The sequence below is a fragment of the Phyllobates terribilis genome, unplaced genomic scaffold, assembly GCF_046119375.1.
Source record: "Phyllobates terribilis strain yellow unplaced genomic scaffold, ASM4611937v1 Scaffold_6__1_contigs__length_29720123, whole genome shotgun sequence".
In the NCBI taxonomy this organism is placed as follows: Eukaryota; Metazoa; Chordata; class Amphibia; order Anura; family Dendrobatidae; genus Phyllobates; species Phyllobates terribilis.
The window spans coordinates 11018087-11037233 of NW_027362766.1; the positions used below are offsets into that span (position 1 = coordinate 11018087).

Genomic DNA, 19147 nt, shown 5'->3' on the forward strand with positions numbered 1-19147 from the left:
TTATCTTTAGTCACCATCCAGGATTGGAAGTGCAAATACTCCACGTCATTTATTAGCTACCTCTACATATATGTACAGTAGTGTGTCAATATGTACTGCGGGTCAACATTTATTGGACCCTCAGAGGACAGGATGCTGTGTTTACCATGGCATCAGAGGACAGGCTGCTGTGTTAACCCCTTTTCTGACTCTATAAACTCCCCCTCCAGTCATAACACCTTCAGCACAGGAGGATGTCTCTGCTGTATGGTCCTTGGGGACATATTCCGAGTTTCCCATATGACCGCGCGTTGTTACACTCATGGTGGCATTTATGGATTCATTCCTGGTCTACCTGAAGCTAATGAGATCATAGTTATAGTGCGTGGGGAGAAACGTCTGTACCTGAAATGCTTTCTTGGCTTTATCGTCATCTGCGTCTCCTCTGTACCATGGCCTCTTGACGTCTGGGTATTTGGTGCCCTGGAGGCTGGCACCGAAGATATCAACATAGAAGAACACATAGTCACCGGAGCACAAACCTTGATGATACACTTGAAGCATCAGCTGACGAAAAGTATCTGGAGAGCAGCAAATGTAGACGACTGAGGAAGAAAAACAGAAGGTACAGATGAAACACCATCCCCAAACCAGAAACACTCACACAAGAGACAGTACAGGAGCCACTCAACCACTAAAGGAACATTTACCTGCATATATTGTGTACATAGGGGGCAGTATTATAGTAGTTATATTCTTGTACATAGGAGCAGTATTATAGTAGTTATATTCTTGTACACAGGAGCAGTATTATAGTAGTTATATACTTGTACATAGGGGGCAGTATTATAGTAGTTATATTCTTGTACATAGGGGCAGTATTATAGTAGTTATATTCTTGCACATAGGAGCAGTATTATAGTAGTTATATTCTTGTACACAGGAGCAGTATTATAGTAGTTATATACTTGTACATAGGGGCAGTATTATAGTAGTTATATTCTTGTACATAGGGGCAGTATTATAGTAGTTATATTCTTGCACATAGGAGCAGTATTATAGTAGTTATATTCTTGTACACAGGAGCAGTATTATAGTAGTTATATACTTGTACATAGGGGGCAGTATTATAGTAGTTATATTCTTGTACATAGGAGCAGTATTATAGTAGTTATATTCTTGTACATAGGGGGCAGTATTATAGTCGTTATATTCTTGTACATAGGAGCAGTATTATAGTAGTTATATTCTTGTACATAGGAGCAGTATTATAGTAGTTATATTCTTGTACATAGGAGCAGTATTATAGTAGTTATATTCTTGTACATAGGAGCAGTATTATAGTAGTTATATTCTTGTACATAGGAGCAGTATTATAGTAGTTATATTCTTGTACATAGGGGCAGTATTATAGTAGTTATATTCTTGTACATAGGAGCAGTATTATAGTAGTTATATTCTTGTACATAGGGGCAGTATTATAGTAGTTATATTCTTGTACATAGGGGGCAGTATTATAGTAGTTATATTCTTGTACATAGGAGCAGTATTATAGTAGTTATATTCTTGTACATAGGAGCAGTATTATAGTAGTTATATTCTTGTACATAGGAGCAGTATTATAGTAGTTATATTCTTGTACATAGGAGCAGTATTATAGTAGTTATATTCTTGTACATAGGAGCAGTATTATAGTAGTTATATTCTTGTACATAGGGGCAGTATTATAGTAGTTATATTCTTGTACATAGGGAGCAGTATTATAGCAGCTATATTCTTGTACATAGGAGCAGTATTATAGTAGTTATATTCTTGTACATAGGAGCAGTATTATAGTAGTTATATTCTGGTACATAGGGGCAGTATTATAGTAGTTATATTCTGGTACATAGGAGCAGTATTATAGTAGTTATATTCTGGTACATAGGGGCAGTATTATAGTAGCTATATTCTTGTACATAGGGGGCAGTATTATAGTAGTTATATTCTTGTACATAGGGGGCAGTATTATAGTAGTTATATTCTTGTACATAGGAGCAGTATTATAGTAGTTATATTCTTGTACATAGGGAGCAGTATTATAGTAGTTATATTCTTGTACATAGGGAGCAGTATTATAGTAGTTATATTCTTGTACATAGGAGCAGTATTATAGTAGTTATATTCTTGTACATAGGAGCAGTATTATAGTAGTTATATTCTTGTACATAGGAGCAGTATTATAGTAGTTATATTCTTGTACATAGGAGCAGTATTATAGTAGTTATATTCCTGTACATAGGAGCAGTATTGTAGTAGTTATATTCTTGTACATAGGAGCAGTATTATAGTAGTTATATTCTGGTACATAGGGAGCAGTATTATAGTAGTTATATTCTTGTACATAGGAGCAGTATTATAGTAGTTATATTCTTGTACATAGGGAGCAGTATTATAGTAGTTATATTCTTGTACATAGGGGCAGTATTATAGTAGTTATATTCTTGTACATAGGAGGCAGTATTATAGTAGTTATATTCTTGTACATAGGGAGCAGTATTATAGTAGTTATATTCTTGTACATAGGGGCAGTATTATAGTAGTTATATTCTTGTACATAGGGAGCAGTATTATAGTAGTTATATTCTTGTACATAGGGGCAGTATTATAGTAGTTATATTCTTGTACATAGGGGGCAGTATTATAGTAGTTATATTCTTGTACATAGGGGGCAGTATTATAGTAGTTATATTCTTGTATATAGGGGGCAGTATTATAGTAGTTATATTCTTGTACATAGGGGCAGTATTATAGTAGTTATATTCTTGTACATAGGGGCAGTATTATAGTAGTTATATTCTTGTACATAGGAGCAGTATTATAGTAGTTATATTCTTGTATATAGGGGGCAGTATTATAGTGGTTAAATTCTTGTACATAGGAGCAGTATTATAGTAGTTATATTCTTGTACATAGGGGCAGTATTGTAGTAGTTATATTCTTGTACATAGGAGCAGTATTATAGTAGTTATATTCTGGTACATAGGGAGCAGTATTATAGTAGTTATATTCTTGTACATAGGGACAGTATTATAGTAGTTATGTTCTTGTACATAGGGGAAGTATTATAGTAGTTATATTCTTGTACATAGGAGCAGTATTATAGTAGTTATATTCTTGTACATAGGGGGCAGTATTATAGTAGTTATATTCTTGTACATAGGGGCAGTATTATAGTAGTTATATTCTTGTACATAGGGGGCAGTATTATAGTAGTTATATTCTTGTACATAGGGGGCAGCATTATAGTCGTTATATTCTTGTACATAGGAGCAGTATTATAGTAGTTATATTCTTGTACATAGGAGCAGTATTATAGTAGTTATATTCTTGTACATAGGAGCAGTATTATAGTAGTTATATTCTTGTACATAGGAGCAGTATTATAGTAGTTATATTCTTGTACATAGGAGCAGTATTATAGTAGTTATATTCTTGTACATAGGGGCAGTATTATAGTAGTTATATTCTTGTACATAGGGGCAGTATTATAGTAGTTATATTCTTGTACATAGGGGCAGTATTATAGTAGTCATATTCTTGTACATAGGGGGCAGTATTATACTAGTTATATTCTTGTACATAGGAGCAGTATTATAGTAGTTATATTCTTGTACATAGGAGCAGTATTATAGTAGTTATATTCTTGTACATAGGAGCAGTATTATAGTAGTTATATTCTTGTACATAGGAGCAGTATTATAGTAGTTATATTCTTGTACATAGGAGCAGTATTATAGTAGTTATATTCTTGTACATAGGGGCAGTATTATAGTAGTTATATTCTTGTACATAGGGAGCAGTATTATAGCAGCTATATTCTTGTACATAGGAGCAGTTTTATAGTAGTTATATTCTTGTACATAGGGGCAGTATTATAGTAGTTATATTCTGGTACATAGGGGCAGTATTATAGTAGTTATATTCTGGTACATAGGAGCAGTATTATAGTAGTTATATTCTGGTACATAGGGGCAGTATTATAGTAGTTATATTCTTGTACATAGGGGCAGTATTATAGTAGTTATATTCTTGTACATAGGGGGCAGTATTATACTAGTTATATTCTTGTACATAAGAGCAGTATTATAGTAGTTATATTCTTGTACATAGGAGCAGTATTATAGTAGTTATATTCTTGTACATAGGAGCAGTATTATAGTAGTTATATTCTTGTACATAGGAGCAGTATTATAGTAGTTATATTCTTGTACATAGGAGCAGTATTATAGTAGTTATATTCTTGTACATAGGGGCAGTATTATAGTAGTTATATTCTTGTACATAGGGAGCAGTATTATAGCAGCTATATTCTTGTACATAGGAGCAGTATTATAGTAGTTATATTCTTGTACATAGGAGCAGTATTATAGTAGTTATATTCTGGTACATAGGGGCAGTATTATAGTAGTTATATTCTGGTACATAGGAGCAGTATTATAGCAGTTATATTCTGGTACATAGGGGCAGTATTATAGTAGTTATATTCTTGTACATAGGGGGCAGTATTATAGTAGTTATATTCTTGTACATAGGGGGCAGTATTATAGTAGTTATATTCTTGTACATAGGAGCAGTATTATAGTAGTTATATTCTTGTACATAGGGAGCAGTATTATAGTAGTTATATTCTTGTACATAGGGAGCAGTATTATAGTAGTTATATTCTTGTACATAGGAGCAGTATTATAGTAGTTATAGTCTTGTACATAGGAGCAGTATTATAGTAGTTATATTCTTGTACATAGGAGCAGTATTATAGTAGTTATATTCTTGTACATAGGAGCAGTATTATAGTAGTTATATTCCTGTACATAGGAGCAGTATTGTAGTAGTTATATTCTTGTACATAGGAGCAGTATTATAGTAGTTATATTCTGGTACATAGGGAGCAGTATTATAGTAGTTATATTCTTGTACATAGGAGCAGTATTATAGTAGTTATATTCTTGTACATAGGGGGCAGTATTATAGTAGTTATATTCTTGTACATAGGGGCAGTATTATAGTAGTTATATTCTTGTACATAGGAGGCAGTATTATAGTAGTTATATTCTTGTACATAGGGAGCAGTATTATAGTAGTTATATTCTTGTACATAGGGGCAGTATTATAGTAGTTATATTCTTGTACATAGGGAGCAGTATTATAGTAGTTATATTCTTGTACATAGGGGCAGTATTATAGTAGTTATATTCTTGTACATAGGGGCAGTATTATAGTAGTTATATTCTTGTACATAGGGGGCAGTATTATAGTAGTTATATTCTTGTACATAGGGAGCAGTATTATAGTAGTTATATTCTTGTACATAGGAGCAGTATTATAGTAGTTATATTCTTGTACATAGGAGCAGTATTATAGTAGTTATATTCTTGTACATAGGAGCAGTATTATAGTAGTTATATTCTTGTACATAGGAGCAGTATTATAGTAGTTATATTCTTGTACATAGGAGCAGTATTATAGTAGTTATATTCCTGTACATAGGAGCAGTATTGTAGTAGTTATATTCTTGTACATAGGAGCAGTATTATAGTAGTTATATTCTGGTACATAGGGAGCAGTATTATAGTAGTTATATTCTTGTACATAGGAGCAGTATTATAGTAGTTATATTCTTGTACATAGGGGGCAGTATTATAGTAGTTATATTCTTGTACATAGGGGCAGTATTATAGTAGTTATATTCTTGTACATAGGAGGCAGTATTATAGTAGTTATATTCTTGTACATAGGAAGCAGTATTATAGTAGTTATATTCTTGTACATAGGGGCAGTATTATAGTAGTTATATTCTTGTACATAGGGAGCAGTATTATAGTAGTTATATTCTTGTACATAGGGGCAGTATTATAGTAGTTATATTCTTGTACATAGGGGCAGTATTATAGTAGTTATATTCTTGTATATAGGGGGCAGTATTATAGTAGTTATATTCTTGTATATAGGGGGCAGTATTATAGTAGTTATATTCTTGTACATAGGGGCAGTATTATAGTAGTTATATTCTTGTACATGGGGGCAGTATTATAGTAGTTATATTCTTGTACATAGGAGCAGTATTATAGTAGTTATATTCTTGTATGTAGGGGCAGTATTATAGTGGTTAAATTCTTGTACATAGGAGCAGTATTATAGTAGTTATATTCTTGTACATAGGGGCAGTATTATAGTAGTTATATTCTTGTACATAGGAGCAGTATTATAGTAGTTATATTCTTGAACATAGGAGCAGTATTATAGTAGTTATATTCTTGTACATTAGGGGCAGTATTATAGTAGTTATATTCTTGTACATAGGGGGCAGTATTCTAGTAGTTATATTCTTGTACATAGGGGGCAGTATTATAGTAGTTATATTCTTGTACATAGGAGCAGTATTATAGTAGTTATATTTTTGTACATAGGGGGCAGTATTATAGTAGTTATATTCTTGTACATAGGGGGCAGTATTATAGTAGTTATATTCTTGTACATAGGGGCAGTATTATAGTAGTTATATTTTTGTACATAGGGGGCAGTATTATAGTAGTTATATTCTTGTACATAGGAGCAGTATTATAGTAGTTATATTTTTGTACATAGGGGGCAGTATTATAGTAGTTATATTCTTGTACATAGGGGGCAGTATTATAGTAGTTATATTCTTGTACATAGGAGCAGTATTATAGGAGTTATATTCTTGTACATAGGGGCAGTATTATAGTAGTTATATTCTTGTACATAGGAGCAGTATTATAGTAGTTATGTTCTTGTACATAGGAGCAGTATTATAGTAGTTATATTCTTGTACATAGGGGGCAGTATTATAGTAGTTCTATTCTTGTACATAGGAGTAGTATTATAGTAGTTATATTCTTGTACATAGGAGCAGTATTATAGTAGTTATATTCTTGTACATAGGGGGCAGTATTATAGTAGTTGTATTCTTGTACATAGGGGCAGTATTATAGTAGTTATATTCTTGTACATAGGGGCAGTATTATAGTAGTTATATTCTTGTACATAGGGGCAGTATTATAGTAGTTATATTCTTGTACATTAGGGGCAGTATTATAGTAGTTATATCCTTATACACAGAAGTATTCTTTACAGTGTTGCATTGGTAAATGTATTTGCCCTGATCCCATGAAGCAGAAGGCGCAGACGAAAGGTTTATTTTCGGGATATGTTATGAAAAGACATTGATCATTGGAAATGCCTGCTATGCTCGGAAGAGGTGAAGTGAAAAACGGAGGAGGACAACTGGCTACAAGATGGATTGAGATAATCACAGGTAATGAGTCTGTTATTGTGAAGCTTGAAGATCCTGAAGATATAAATGTCGGAGCATCTTTAGTCACATGGACACCTTGAGCCAGAAACAACTAACTATAACATGCAGACGTGAGGACAGTTAGAGAGCAGCAGAACGCCTCTACTTCTACCAAAAAGTCATGACTTTTTATTCCGAAATACAAAGTTTAATTTCTTTAGAGGTAACGTGACCTTAAATCCAGCAAGGCTCCTACGGATTAGAGGATTTGTATTTCTTCCAAACATTTATCACAGGGTTAATCCGTCTAGGTTAATTTTTCATACAATTTCTTTGGCTGCGTATGTACTGTATTTCTTTAAATAATTGAATGCAGTTTACTCGGGTAATTTTCCAAATTGAGATTATTTTTTATTCTTGTACAACCCCCAAGTGAGATCCTCCTTTCCAAAAACATGACATATAAAAAACAAACCAGAGAGCCAAACAAATCTTTGTAACTTGGAGCCCTAACCCACCTCTGCCAACGCCAAAGTCCATCGCAAACCATTCCTGCCAAGGACTGGACGTAGTTCTGCCAAGTAGTGACATAAATCCCTTTGATGGCCAAAAGTATAACACCTTCTAGACACGAAACCAATGTTATTGAGCACAAGATGAACGTTGCTTATCAAGGAGTTATCTCATTTTCATGGACCAAAAACCGGTTTAGAGAAAATCTGGCCATGGACAACTCTTCGAAATGTAGACTCCAGGCCAAACGTCAACCTAAACGCAGAGTAAAAATCCAACTCAACCCTGCAATGATAGGCCATGAACTCTTCGAAATGTGGACTCCAGGCCAAACGTCAACCTAAACGCAGAGTAAGAACCCAACTCAACCCTGCAATGATAGGCCATGAACTCTTTGAAATGTGGACTCCAGGCCAAACATCAACCTAAACGCAGAGTAAGAACCCAACTCAACCCTGCAATGATAGGCCATGGACTCTTCGAAATGTGGACTCCAGGCCAAACGTCAACCTAAATGCAGAGTAAGAATCCAACTCAACCCTGCAATGATAGGCCATGAACTCTTCGAAATGTGGACTCCAGGCCAAACATCAACCTAAACGCAGAGTAAGAACCCAACTCAACCCTGCAATGATAGGCCATGAACTCTTCGAAATGTGAACTCCAGGCCAAACGTCAACCTAAACGAAGAGTAAGAATCCAACTCAACCCTGCAATGATAGGCCATGAACTCTTCGAAATGTGGACTCCAGGCCAAACGTCAACCTAAACGAAGAGTAAGAATCCAACTCAACCCTGCATTGATAGGCCATGAACTCTTCGAAAATGTGGACTGCAGGCCAAACATCAACCTAAGCGCAGAGTAAGAACCCAACTCAACCCTGCAATGATAGGCCATGAACATATATATCCAATAAAAGGATTCCAGCCCAATGATATATTCATCCCTAAAATAGAGAAATACAACAAAACGGAGTCAAGGATTACGGAAGAAAGTTCAAAACAAACTCCCTGTCAGTGGGACCTGTCGACACAAAATGAACTAGAAAAACAAGACATGGCTACCAAGAAGTCAACCCAAAACAATTAAGCTTGGCTAAGCTAAGTCGATCCTTTTACACATGGACAACCCAGATCATATATATCCAGATCTTGCGTAGAAGAGATGATGTGTGAATTAGAGCCATTGATAAATCTGTTACCTATCTATAAGAAAAGAAAATCTGGAAAGATCTACAAGGGTGGTAAACGCAACTGTCACCGGTTGGACCCCTAATGCGGCACAGCGGTGTCACTCCTTTCCAATCTCCGCACAGTTGATGGCTGTTTAAAATGCTAATGGCGGTCGGTAATGTTCATCTCATACATAATGGATCTGTGAACATCCCACGCCTCATTATTTACACTTATCCAATGACTCCTGCGGGGGGAAACGAGCACCGGGAGCTGCGGAGGGCTCAGGAATGTCAACGACGGGTGGCATTACCGGCAGGATAGAGGAGCAGTGTCCACAGCTGTAATAACATTTCATCATAAATATAAAGTGTTGTATTGTTGGGAAATCCAGTGATGGAGCTGGTCCAGAAAAGAAGAGTGGCTTCACAGAGGAATCCTTTATTATGTGGAGCTTCACTGGCACATTGCTCCTACACCTATTGTCCTCTGTTCAGGTGGCTTCAGCTCTTACGTAAGACGGTTTTTGTAGGTTACAGTTTTCTACGTCACTGCACATTTATACTGAACAGTCCCAGGAAGGAGAGGCACTAATAGCTCAAAAACACATTCACAATTGTCGTAGAGAAAATTAAAATCAATACAGACCTCTTCAGGGAGTGGACATGTCCTCCTCAAATTGAGTTTCATACTCAGGATTGTAGGGAAACTCTCACATTAGCTGAGAATGCCGCCTATCCATCACTAGAGATCAGCGGTGACATCACTAAGAATGCCGCCTATCCATCACCAGAGATCAGAGGTGACATCGCTGAGAATGCCGCCTATCCATCACCAGAGATCAGCGGTGACATCACTGAGAATGCCTCCTATCCATCACCAGAGATCAGAGGTGACATCACTGAGAATGCCTCCTATCCATCACCAGAGATCAGCGGTGACATCACTGAGAATGCCGCCTATCCATCACTAGAGATCAGCGGTGACATCACTGAGAATGCCGCCTATCCATCACCAGAGATCAGCGGTGACATCACTGAGAATGCCACCTATACATCACCAGAGATCAGCGGTGACATCACTGAGAATGCCTCCTATCCATCACCAGAGATCAGCGGTGACATCACTGATAATGCCGCCTATCCATCACCAGAGATCAGAGGTGACATCACTGAGAATGCCTCCTATCCATCACCAGAGATCAGCGGTGACATCACTGAGAATGCCGCCTATCCATCACTAGAGATCAGCGGTGACATCACTGAGAATGCCTCCTATCCATCACTAGAGATCAGCGGTGACATCACTGAGAATGCCTCATATCCATCACCAGAGATCAGAGGTGACATCACTGAGAATGCCGCCTATCCATCACCAGAGATCAGCGGTGACATCACTGAGAATGCCGCCTATCCATCACTAGAGATCAGCGGTGACATCACTGAGAATGCCTCCTATCCATCACCAGAGATCAGCGGTGACATCACTGAGAATGCCGCCTATCCATCACCAGAGATCAGCGGTGACATCACTGAGAATGCCTCCTATCCATCACCAGAGAGCAGCGGTGACATCACTGAGAATGCCGCCTATCCATCACTAGAGATCAGCGGTGACATCACTGAGAATGCCTCCTATCCATCACCAGAGATCAGCGGTGACATCACTGAGAATGCCACCTATCCATCACCAGAGATCAGCGGTGACATCACTGAGAATGCCGCCTATCCATCACCAGAGATCAGCAGTGACATCATTGAGAATGCCGCCTATCCATCACCAGAGATCAGCGGTGACATCACTGAGAATGCCGCCTATCCATCACCAGAGATCAGCAGTGACATCACTGAGAATGCCGCCTATCCATCACCAGAGATCAGCAGTGACATCACTGAGAATGCCGCCTATACATCACCAGAGATCAGCAGTGACATCACTGAGAATGCCTCCTATCAATCACTAGAGATCAGCAGTGACATCACTGAGAATGCCGCTTATCCATCACCAGAGATCAGCAGTGACATCACTGAGAATGCCGCCTATCCATCACCAGAGATCAGAGGTGACATCACTGAGAATGCCGCCTATCCATCACCAGAGATCAGCAGTGACATCACTGAGAATGCCGCATATCCATCACCAGAGATCAGCAGTGACATCACTGAGAATGCCTCCTATCCGTCACTAGAGATCAGCGGTGACATCACTGAGAATGCCGCCTATCCATCACTAGAGATCAGAGGTGAGATCACTGAGAATGCCTCCTATCCGTCACTAGAGATCAGCGGTGACATCACTGAGAATGCCGCTTATCCATCACCAGAGATCAGCAGTGACATCACTGAGAATGCCGCCTATCCATCACCAGAGATCAGAGGTGACATCACTGAGAATGCCGCCTATCCATCACCAGAGATCAGCGGTGACATCACTGAGAATGCCGCCTATCCATCACCAGAGATCAGCAGTGACATCACTGAGAATGCCGCATATCCATCACCAGAGATCAGCAGTGACATCACTGAGAATGCCTCCTATCCGTCACTAGAGATCAGCGGTGACATCACTGAGAATGCCGCCTATCCATCACTAGAGATCAGCGGTGACATCACTGAGAATGCCTCCTATCCATCACCAGAGAACAGCAGTGACATCACTGAGAATGCCGCCTATCCATCACCAGAGATCAGAGGTGACATCACTGAGAATGCCGCCTATCCATCACCAGAGATCAGAGGTGACATCACTGAGAATGCCGCCTATCCATCACCAGAGATCAGCAGTGACATCACTGAGAATGCCTCCTATCAATCACTAGAGATCAGCAGTGACATCACTGAGAATGCCTCCTATCCATCACCAGAGATCAGCGGTGGCATCACTGAGAATGCCGCCTATCCATCACCAGAGATCAGAGGTGACATCACTGAGAATGCCGCCTATCCATCACCAGAGATCAGCGGTGACATCACTGAGAATGCCGCCTATCCATCACCAGAGATCAGAGGTGACATCACTGAGAATGCCGCCTATCCATCACCAGAGATCAGCGGTGACATCACTGAGAATGCCGCCTATCCATCACCAGAGATCAGCAGTGACATCACTGAGAATGCCGCCTATCCATCACCAGAGATCAGCGGTGACATCACTGAGAATGCCGCCTATCCATCACTAGAGATCAGCGGTGACATCACTGAGAATGCCGCCTATCCATCACCAGAGATCAGAGGTGACATCACTGAGAATGCCGCCTATCCATCACCAGAGATCAGCGGTGACATCACTGAGAATGCCGCCTATCCATCACCAGAGATCAGCAGTGACATCACTGAGAATGCCGCATATCCATCACCAGAGATCAGCAGTGACATCACTGAGAATGCCTCCTATCCGTCACTAGAGATCAGCGGTGACATCACTGAGAATGCCGCCTATCCATCACCAGAGATCAGAGGTGACATCACTGAGAATGCCGCCTATCCATCACCAGAGATCAGCGGTGACATCACTGAGAATGCCGCCTATCCATCACCAGAGATCAGCAGTGACATCACTGAGAATGCCGCATATCCATCACCAGAGATCAGCAGTGACATCACTGAGAATGCCTCCTATCCATCACCAGAGATCAGCGGTGACATCACTGAGAATGCCTCCTATCCGTCACTAGAGATCAGCGGTGACATCACTGAGAATGCCGCCTATCCATCACCAGAGATCAGCGGTGACATCACTGAGAATGCCGCCTATCCATCACCAGAGATCAGCAGTGACATCACTGAGAATGCCGCATATCCATCACCAGAGATCAGCAGTGACATCACTGAGAATGCCTCCTATCCGTCACTAGAGATCAGCGGTGACATCACTGAGAATGCCGCCTATCCATCACCAGAGATCAGAGGTGACATCACTGAGAATGCCGCCTATCCATCACCAGAGATCAGCGGTGACATCACTGAGAATGCCGCCTATCCATCACCAGAGATCAGCAGTGACATCACTGAGAATGCCGCATATCCATCACCAGAGATCAGCAGTGACATCACTGAGAATGCCTCCTATCCATCACCAGAGATCAGCGGTGACATCACTGAGAATGCCTCCTATCCGTCACTAGAGATCAGCGGTGACATCACTGAGAATGCCTCCTATCCATCACTAGAGATCAGAGGTGAGATCACTGAGAATGCCTCCTATCCATCACTAGAGATCAGCGGTGACATCACTGAGAATGCCTCCTATCCATCACTAGAGATCAGAGGTGACATCACTGAGAATGCCTCCTATCCATCACTAGAGATCAGAGGTGAGATCACTGAGAATGCCTCCTATCCATCACCAGAGATCAGCGGTGACATCACTGAGAATGCCTCCTATCCATCACCAGAGATCAGCAGTGACATCACTGAGAATGCCGCCTATCCATCACTAGAGATCAGCGGTGAGATCACTGAGAATGCCTCCTATCCATCACTAGAGATCAGCAGTGACATCACTGAGAATGCCGCCTATCCATCACTAGAGATCAGAGGTGAGATCACTGAGAATGCCTCCTATCCATCACTAGAGATCAGCGGTGACATCACTGAGAATGCCTCCTATCCATCACTAGAGATCAGAGGTGAGATCACTGAGAATGCCTCCTATCCATCACTAGAGATCAGCAGTGACATCACTGAGAATGCCTCCTATCCATCACTAGAGATCAGCAGTGACATCACTGAGAATGCCTCCTATCCATCACCAGAGATCAGCGGTGACATCACTGAGAATGCCTCCTATCCATCACTAGAGATCAGCAGTGACATCACTGAGAATGCCGCCTATCCATCACTAGAGATCAGCGGTGAGATCACTGAGAATGCCTCCTATCCATCACTAGAGATCAGCAGTGACATCACTGAGAATGCCGCCTATCCATCACTAGAGATCAGCGGTGACATCACTGAGAATGCCTCCTATCCATCACTAGAGATCAGCAGTGACATCACTGAGAATGCCGCCTATCCATCACTAGAGATCAGCGGTGACATCACTGAGAATGCCTCCTATCCATCACTAGAGATCAGCGGTGACATCACTGAGAATGCCTCCTATCCATCACTAGAGATCAGCAGTGACATCACTGAGAATGCCGCCTATCCATAACTAGAGATCAGCGGTGACATCACTGAGAATGCCTCCTATCCATCACTAGAGATCAGCGGTGACATCACTGAGAATGCCTCCTATCCATCACCAGAGATCAGAGGTGACATCACTGAGAATGCCTCCTATCCATCACTAGAGATCAGAGGTGAGATCACTGAGAATGCCTCCTATCCATCACCAGAGATCAGCGGTGACATCACTGAGAATGCCGCCTATCCATCACTAGAGATCAGCGGTGACATCACTGAGAATGCCTCCTATCCATCACCAGAGATCAGCGGTGACATCACTGAGAATGCCTCCTATCCATCACTAGAGATCAGCGGTGACATGACTGAGAATGCCGCCTATCCATCACCAGAGATCAGCGGTGACATCACTGAGAATGCCTCCTATCCATCACTAGAGATCAGCGGTGACATCACTGAGAATGCCTCCTATCCATCACTAGAGATCAGCGGTGACATGACTGAGAATGCCGCCTATCCATCACCAGAGATCAGCGGTGACATCACTGAGAATGCCGTCTATCCATCACTAGAGATCAGAGGTGACATCACTGAGAATGCCGCCTATCCATCACCAGAGATCAGCGGTGACATCACTGAGAATGCCTCCTATCCATCACTAGAGATCAGCGGTGACATCACTGAGAATGCCTCCTATCCATCACCAGAGATCAGCGGTGACATCACTGAGAATGCCACCTATCCATCACTAGAGATCAGCGGTGACATCACTGAGAATGCCGCCTATCCATCACTAGAGATCAGCGGTGACATCACTGAGAATGCCGCCTATCCATCACTAGAGATCAGAGGTGACATCACTGAGAATGCCGCCTATCCATCACTAGAGATCAGAGGTGACATCACTGAGAATGACGCCTATCCATCACTAGAGATCAGCAATGACATCACTGAGAATGCCTCCTATCCATCACCAGAGATCAGAGGTGAGATCACTGAGAATGCCGCCTATCCATCACTAGAGATCAGCGGTGACATCACTGAGAATGCCTCCTATCCATCACCAGAGATCAGCAGTGACATCACTGAGAATGCCGCCTATCCATCACTAGAGATCAGTGGTGACATCACTGAGAATGCCTCCTATCCATCACCAGAGATCAGCAGTGACATCACTGAGAATGCCGCCTATCCATCACTAGAGATCAGCGGTGACATCACTGAGAATGCCTCCTATCCATCACCAGAGATCAGCGGTGACATCACTGAGAATGCCACCTATCCATCACTAGAGATCAGCGGTGACATCACTGAGAATGCCTCCTATCCATCACTAGAGATCAGCAGTGACATCACTGAGAATGCCGCATATCCATCACCAGAGATCAGCAGTGACATCACTGAGAATGCCGCCTATCCATCACTAGAGATCAGCAGTGACATCACTGAGAATGCCGCATATCCATCACTAGAGATCAGCAGTGACATCACTGAGAATGCCTCCTATCCATCACCAGAGATCAGCGGTGACATCACTGAGAATGCCACCTATCCATCACTAGAGATCAGAGGTGACATCACTGAGAATGCCTCCTATCCATCACTAGAGATCAGCGGTGACATCACTGAGAATGCCTCCTATCCATCACTAGAGATCAGCAGTGATATCACTGAGAATGCCGCATATCCATCACCAGAGATCAGCAGTGACATCACTGAGAATGCCTCCTATCCATCACTAGAGATCAGCAGTGACATCACTGAGAATGCCTCCTATCCATCACTAGAGATCAGCGGTGACATCACTGAGAATGCCTCCTATCCGTCACTAGAGATCAGCGGTGACATCACTGAGAATGCCTCCTATCCATCACTAGAGATCAGAGGTGAGATCACTGAGAATGCCTCCTATCCATCACCAGAGATCAGAGGTGACATCACTGAGAATGCCTCCTATCCATCACTAGAGATCAGCGGTGACATCACTGAGAATGCCTCCTATCCATCACTAGAGATCAGCGGTGACATCACTGAGAATGCCTCCTATCCATCACTAGAGATCAGAGGTGACATCACTGAGAATGCCTCCTATCCATCACTAGAGATCAGCAGTGACATCACTGAGAATGCCGCCTATCCATCACTAGAGATCAGCGGTGACATCACTGAGAATGCCTCCTATCCATCACTAGAGATCAGCGGTGACATCACTGAGAATGCCGCCTATCCATCACCAGAGATCAGCGGTGACATCACTGAGAATGCCGCCTATCCATCACTAGAGATCAGCGGTGACATCACTGAGAATGCCTCCTATCCATCACTAGAGATCAGAGGTGACATCACTGAGAATGCCTCCTATCCATCACCAGAGATCAGAGGTGACATCACTGAGAATGCCGCCTATCCATCACTAGAGATCAGCGGTGACATCACTGAGAATGCCTCCTATCCATCACTAGAGATCAGAGGTGACATCACTGAGAATGCCTCCTATCCATCACTAGAGATCAGAGGTGACATCACTGAGAATGCCTCCTATCCATCACTAGAGATCAGCGGTGACATCACTGAGAATGCCGCCTATCCATCACCAGAGATCAGCGGTGACATCACTGAGAATGCCGCCTATCCATCACTAGAGATCAGAGGTAACATCACTGAGAATGCCTCCTATCCATCACTAGAGATCAGAGGTGAGATGACTGAGAATGCCTCCTATCCATCACTAGAGATCAGCAGTGACATCACTGAGAATGCCTCCTATCCATCACTAGAGATCAGAGGTGAGATGACTGAGAATGCCGCCTATCCATCACCAGAGATCAGCGGTGACATCACTGAGAATGCCGCCTATCCATCACTAGAGATCAGAGGTAACATCACTGAGAATGCCTCCTATCCATCACTAGAGATCAGCAGTGACATCACTGAGAATGCCTCCTATCCATCACTAGAGATCAGCGGTGACATCACTGAGAATGCCTCCTATCCATCACTAGAGATCAGCAGTGACATCACTGAGAATGCCGCCTATCCATCACTAGAGATCAGCGGTGACATCACTGAGAATGCCTCCTATCCATCACTAGAGATCAGAGGTGACATCACTGAGAATGCCGCCTATCCATCACTAGAGATCAGCGGTGACATCACTGAGAATGCCTCCTATCCATCACTAGAGATCAGCGGTGACATCACTGAGAATGCCGCCTATCCATCACCAGAGATCAGCGGTGACATCACTGAGAATGCCTCCTATCCATCACTAGAGATCAGCGGTGACATCACTGAGAATGCCTCCTATCCATCACCAGAGATCAGCGGTGACATCACTGAGAATGCCACCTATCCATCACTAGAGATCAGCGGTGACATCACTGAGAATGCCGCCTATCCATCACTAGAGATCAGCGGTGACATCACTGAGAATGCCTCCTATCCATCACCAGAGATCAGAGGTGACATCACTGAGAATGCCACCTATCCATCACTAGAGATCAGCGGTGACATCACTGAGAATGCCGCCTATCCATCACTAGAGATCAGCGGTGACATCACTGAGAATGCCGCCTATCCATCACTAGAGATCAGAGGTGACATCACTGAGAATGCCGCCTATCCATCACTAGAGATCAGAGGTGACATCACTGAGAATGACGCCTATCCATCACTAGAGATCAGCAATGACATCACTGAGAATGCCACCTATCCATCACTAGAGATCAGCAGTGACATCACTGAGAATGCCGCCTATCCATCACTAGAGATCAGCGGTGACATCACTGAGAATGCCGCCTATCCATCACTAGAGATCAGCAGTGACATCACTGAGAATGCCGCCTATCCATCACTAGAGATCAGCGGTGACATCACTGAGAATGCCGCCTATCCATCACCAGAGATCAGCGGTGACATCACTGAGAATGCCGCCTATCCATCACTAGAGATCAGCGGTGACATCACTGAGAATGCCGCCTATCCATCACTAGAGATCAGCGGTGACATCACTGAGAATGCCTCCTATCCATCACCAGAGATCAGAGGTGACATCACTGAGAATGCCTCCTATCCATCACTAGAGATCAGCAGTGACATCACTGAGAATGCCGCCTATCCATCACTAGAGATCAGCGGTGACATCACTGAGAATGCCGCCTATCCATCACCAGAGATCAGCGGTGACATCACTGAGAATGCCGCCTATCCATCACTAGAGATCAGCGGTGACATCACTGAGAATGCCTCCTATCCATCACTAGAGATCAGCAATGACATCACTGAGAATGCCTCCTATCCATCACTAGAGATCAGCAGTGACATCACTGAGAATGCCGCCTATCCATCACTAGAGATCAGCGGTGACATCACTGAGAATGCCGCCTATCCATCACCAGAGATCAGAGGTGACATCACTGAGAATGCCGTCTATCCATCACCAGAGATCAGAGGTGACATCACTGAGAATGCCGCCTATCCATCACCAGAGATCAGAGGTGACATCACTGAGAATGCCTCCTATCCATCACTAGAGATCAGAGGTGACATCACTGAGAATGACGCCTATCCATCACTAGAGATCAGCGGTGACATCACTGAGAATGCCGCCTATCCATCAACAGAGATCAGCGGTGACATCACTGAGAATGCCGCCTATCCATCACTAGAGATCAGAGGTAACATCACTGAGAATGCCTCCTATCCATCACTAGAGATCAGAGGTGAGATGACTGAGAATGCCTCCTATCCATCACTAGAGATCAGAGGTGACATCACTGAGAATGACGCCTATCCATCACTAGAGATCAGCGGTGACATCACTGAGAATGCCGCCTATCCATCAACAGAGATCAGCGGTGACATCACTGAGAATGCCGCCTATCCATCACTAGAGATCAGAGGTGACATCACTGAGAATGCCTCCTATCCATCACTAGAGATCAGCAGTGACATCACTGAGAATGCCTCCTATCCATCACTAGAGATCAGAGGTGAGATGACTGAGAATGCCTCCTATCCATCACTAGAGATCAGCAGTGACATCACTGAGAATGCCTCC

At 42.3% G+C, this 19147-nt stretch overlaps 1 protein-coding gene across 1 annotated transcript in view; it reads right to left on the reverse strand.

Moving 5' to 3' along the window:
• Window positions 1-19147, reverse strand: part of NPR1 (natriuretic peptide receptor 1) — a 201276-nt gene that overhangs the window by 80472 nt on the left and 101657 nt on the right. Inside the window, exon 2 of the mRNA XM_073637366.1 lies at window positions 385-584. Coding sequence (XP_073493467.1) covers window positions 385-584 — 200 coding nt within the window. The remainder of the gene's footprint in view (window positions 1-384; window positions 585-19147) is intronic.